The 5389-nt window shown below is 41.8% G+C and overlaps 1 protein-coding gene across 1 annotated transcript in view; it reads left to right on the top strand.

Moving 5' to 3' along the window:
* Positions 1 to 5389, top strand: part of LOC119412900 (glutamate receptor-interacting protein 2) — a 153335-nt gene that overhangs the window by 130384 nt on the left and 17562 nt on the right. The window contains exons 13-15 of the mRNA XM_037679936.1: positions 984 to 1064; positions 3134 to 3197; positions 3587 to 3732. Of these exons, the coding sequence (XP_037535864.1) occupies positions 984 to 1064; positions 3134 to 3197; positions 3587 to 3732 (291 nt within the window). The remainder of the gene's footprint in view (positions 1 to 983; positions 1065 to 3133; positions 3198 to 3586; positions 3733 to 5389) is intronic.

Consider the following 5389-nt stretch of genomic DNA (forward strand, 5'->3'; position numbering starts at 1 on the left):
GGATGGATGGATGGATGGATGGATGGATGGATGGATGGATGGATGGATGGATGGATGGATGGATGGATGGACGGATGGATGGACGGATGGATGGATGGATGGACGGACGGACGGACAGACGGACGGATGGATGGATGGATGGACGGATGGATGGATGGACGGATGGATGGATGGATGGACGGACGGACGGACGGACCATCTGAACCCAAGACCAAGTAGGACCTGAAAGGAGAACGTCTGACTGAGTTTTCTGGGTCGTGCTGCTAAAAGGAACCATAGTTCATGTTCTGCTGAAGGAGACGAGACGCTTCTTGGAAGATTTTAAATAAAATATTTACTTCACACTTAACACGCGTCTTTTTTACAGCAAGGGGATAAAATCCAAAATATGTTTATTTGTGAAAAAATGAGGCAACAAATTAATGGACAAGAAAACCTGCGAAGTACAAACGTTCAAAAATGTTTTGCAGCTTGTTTGATAAAACACATTAAAAACCTCTTACTATTCAGAGTATAAATAATAATGTGTTGACTTTAAGTGGCTGAAAGTTTTACTTCCTGAGGAAAAAACGTGTTTTCTGCTCATCTAATTCAAAATCTTAAAAAATATATATTTGATCTAAAACAAAGTGCTTCATTTATTCCGTGATTCTTTTTTAATGTTCAGCAGAAATGTTTGGATGTTGCTCGAGTCAGTTTGTGTTGATGTTCTTGTTGCTGCATCACTAAATGAAGACGTTTTAGTTGTTGAGATGTTTCATGCAGTTTTTCCACGAGTCCAACGTTTCAGTCTCCTCAGCCTCCACATTTGACTGATTCATTACTGCTCGCTTGCATTCAGTCAGTTCAGTCAGAAGGTTTTAAAGTGAACCTTTGCCCTGCAGCAGAGCAGCTGACTGTAGAAAGTTCTCGTTTGTTTTTACACTTTCTCTGTTGCTTCTCATGTTGTGTCTTTTCTTTACCGGACGGTGCTTGTGTTTCAGAGTCGGTGGTGCCCAGCAGCGGCACGTTTCACGTCAAGCTGCCAAAGAAGAGAGGGGTGGAGCTGGGGCTCACCATCAGTGGTAGGAACACACACACACGTTCATCTGCCCTACACTTTGTTTTGATCAGCTGCTGGTTCGGTTATGTCCGACCCCCCACAGCTCTGAATGAAGCACACTCAGTTAAGAATACACTCGTGTTCTTTATGAACTTAATGATGTCTACCTTGAGTCTGTGTTGGTCCACTCGGTTCCAAAATGTCCAAATTACATGGCCACACCGATGGAACGTGACTGAGTAAAATCCCCAAGATCTGATCCATTCTGCCCAAGGCATTTGAGTCTGGGTACTCGAGGCACGAACCGAGACATCATAAAGGCAAGCAGCGTGATCGGGTCCAGATTTGCTGCCGACGACTTCCTTGATTGTTGATAACACCAGCAACCAGCCGAATCCAAAAAGCAGGAACCAGTTATCATAAATCCAGTTAAATATTTGTCCTTAAAATCCACAGATGGCAGCAGAGATAGACACATCATCAAGTCTTCCAGTCGATGAGATATCCAGCTGCGTGCGTGCCAACAGGGCAAATCAGCTCGCCTAAAGCCTGTCTTCTCTTCCAAGAAATGTTGTCAATTGAGTTGAGGGACCAACTGATCAAAACAAGTCCATAATTATGGTTTGGATATATTATATATATATATATATATATATATATATATATATATATATATATATTATGTATATTATATATAACTAGTGCCTAAAACAGCCTCATAGGGATTAAAATAATTAAAATAAGGCTTAATCCTGGTAGCACGAGAAGCCGCTGCACATCTGTGCACCGCCATTTCAACCAGTAATGAGGTGTCGTATTCTGTGGTCTTGATGTTTTTAAAAGAACTGATGTCAAAAACTGTCTGAAGAAAATGTCATCATCAGAGAAAGAACATTCGACAAGTTGAATTTGTAAAGTGACGCTGTAGATGTTTAGTACTGGATGTGGAGTTTACTGTAAAGCTTTTCTTCATGTCTAACTTTCATACAAATACTGAGACCAAAAGTTTGAAGCCAGTTGTTTTTCCAGCTGTGCATGAATGATGCTCAGTGTTGAACGATTTAGTCTCGTGTGGATTCAAACTGTGAAAGAGCCACAGACGCCGTCATGAGCAGATGCACTGAGACCAGGATGAGTCCGTCTCTGCAGCCAGTTCTCCTGATGTTCACCGGGATCAACACTGATGCTCTGTAGATGTTTGCTGTGTGTAAAAGCACCAGTTACCTTCTTAATTCAGTGAATATCTACTGGCTGCTTTGGTTGGAGTTGTTTTAAAAAGGCATTTAATGAAATGAGGACGTTCAGCTGCTGCTGCAGAAGAGGTGGAGCTGAGACTGAGACACAAAATGGTGTAATGGTGCCATCTTCTGAGCAGACGTGTCCACATCAGATGAAGAGGACCACACATTAAGTTCAGATGAAGATTTCATTGCTTGTTTTATGGATCTGAGCGGCATGGCGCCATCTTACCTCGATGAACTTTGACAGTGCGAGCAGAGCTCCGAGGTCCACAGACCAGCTGCAGAACACCTCAGGTCAGGGTAAACACCACAGAGAACATTTCACTGGTCGCCCACTAAGCTCTGGAACATGCAGCTTTTGAAAACTGGAGCCGTCAGACATAAGTGAGCATCTTTCAGTTCAACAGCACATCCTGGATCTTATATGATATGATATCGTACATGTCACATCATGTATTTGTCATTAATTGAGGTTTTATCATGTTTAATTGAAGTTTCCGTTGTTGCTGAGTCATTGACCTTCACCCCCTGAAGCACTTCAGTCAGTCTTTAGTTTAGTTGTGCTAATTTGACTTTGCTTTTCAACACTAATCTAACATTACTCTCATCATGTTTCACAGATTTCATACAAAGTTGCTGAATTATTTCACCAATATGACTAAAAACTTGATTTAGGTTTTTCTTTGCTCTTTAATTAGTTTTATTTAAATTAAAATGTGATTTATTGCTCTACACCCTTGCATGAGAACAAACATGATCATGTAAATGTTCCATGTCTTAGTGCAATGATTGTTATCCTGAACTGTAACCCTGGATTGCTGCTGATTTTTCCTGTGCTCTCTCTCCAAAGCCAGTAAGAAACCAGGAGAGTCCCTGATCATCTCTGACATCAAGAAGGGCAGCATGGCTCACAGGTATCTGCAGCATCTTCTCCATCAGCTGTAGCTCTAACAGAGTTTGGTCTATCTAACCAGGTGGAGTCAGGTCCTCTGGATGGATTCTTCTTGTTGAAATGTTTTATCCAAAAGACTTCTTCAGTGAGAGGAGCAGCAGCAAACTCAGTCTTATAAATAGCTGCTGCTGTTCAGCGTCTTGTTTCTGTACTGTTGGTGCTTAATGTATTCTTATTTTATATCTTAGATCCTATTACTGTTTTTCTTTTACAGTTTATACTTTTGATGGATAAAGCTGGAACCCTGTGTTCACAACATCACTCCACCACATGAGATGAGAATGAAAATAAAGAAACATTGACCTTGACCGTGACCTTTGTTTTTGTTCCAATGTCCCTCTCTCCATCCAGAACAGGAACTTTGGAGCCCGGAGACAAACTGCTGGCGATCGACAACGTAAGACTGGAGAACTGTTCCAAAGAAGATGCAGAACATATTCTCCAGCAGTGTGAAGAACTGGTCAAATTAAAGATACGCAAAGATGAAGACAACTCGGGTACGTCTCTAAATGTCCTTAAAGCCGCGTCCATCACGAGGACAAGTTTAGGAATGGAGAATTGTTCTGAGTCATGACTTTATTAGAAATAATTACCACTTGTGACAAATTGTCAGCGCTGGAGATTAGCAGAGGGTCAGAACAGAACAGTGTTGACGCTGTCGCCACACAGCAAAAAGGTTGCAGGTTTGCTTCCTGCCTTTCTGTGTGGAGCTTACATGCTCTCTCTGTGCATGTGTGGGTTTTTCTCCAGGTTCTTCAGTTTCCTCCTGCAGACCAAGATTAATTTAATATTAACTCCTGTGAGTGAGAATCGTTGTGTCTTGTTTGTCTCCATGTGTCCCTTTGATGGACTGGAGACCTGTCCAGGTGTCCCCCACCTCTCAAACAGTGACAGCTGGACGTGGCAGCAGCCGCCCATGAGCCAGAGGAAAACCTGGGAAAGAAGATAGCTAGATTCCCAGGAGTGCACTTATAGAGTCTGACCAGCAGGTGTCGCTGTGCTCCATAACTTAGAGACCAACCAGGACCTGTTCTTAATAAAACATGTAAAAACAACTAAACCTGATTGAAAAACATCTGAAATAAATGTAACAACAAAACAATCAAAAATAAAATGTTGAAACATGTGTGGGAAAATGATGCTTTGGGGTTTAATAAGTTGAAAGAAAGTCCTCCAGTGTTTTTGTAAAGTTTAGTTTGTCCCATTGAGACACATTTGTCTCATTATGAAGAGAGGCTTGTTATAAACAAATAATAACAATATTCTAATTATTAGTTACTTGACATTGTCAATTTTTTTAAAATCTTGAACATAACATTATTCCATGCAAAAATATGGCATCCTGCATGATCGTGCACGATCTGTTAATGATTGTGCATGATCCGTTAGCACTTAAAATGTGTTCCGAATGACTCTCAGTGTTTAAACTGCATTTAATTGATTTATTTCAGAGAATGAACTGAGTCAAGTGCACAGACAACAAGTGTGAAGTGAATATGGAGTGACATAGAAACGTGCTTGTTCTTCTGTGGCGACTCCAGAACTTAATGTTAGTTTCAACACAGTGATTGAAATCTGAGCGTTTCATTAAATCAACGATAAATGAATCCTGCCAAAGAAGTCCCATGTCCATGTGAGTCCATCTGTCCAAAGCTGAAGCTGGGACCAAACTGGGTCCAACAGGACCGTGATCCAAACACAGCAGCAGATCTAGAACAGAACGGGTCAGAAAGAACAGAACCACAGGGCTGCAACGATCCAGTCAGAGTCCAGAACCTGATGGTGATGTTTCTACAACCCTCAAGGAGCCAAGGCAGTTTGAACAAGAAGATTTTCTCCACAGAACCTGTAGAGACCATCAAGCTCAGAGCCAAGTTGGTGTTATTGGGTCTAATGGTGGTTCTGCAGATTGTTGAGTTCTCTTCTTCTAAAACTTAAAACCAGAGCGGTGTCCGCGTCGAGAAGGTTTGATGTGTCCGTCTAACAGCTGCAAGATGTTTCACAACGAGCCACGCCTCATCGCTCGGCACGTTTCATCATGCAAGCACCAACCCTCCTCGATGGAGCAAACACATTCTTATGATATCATACGGGCCCTTTTCTTGTGCTCACACACACACACACACAGAGCACTTAACATGCACGGCTGATACT

This window comes from Nematolebias whitei, chromosome 7 (assembly GCF_014905685.2).
Source record: "Nematolebias whitei isolate Nwh7 chromosome 7, NemWhi1, whole genome shotgun sequence".
Taxonomy (NCBI): domain Eukaryota; kingdom Metazoa; phylum Chordata; class Actinopteri; order Cyprinodontiformes; family Rivulidae; genus Nematolebias; species Nematolebias whitei.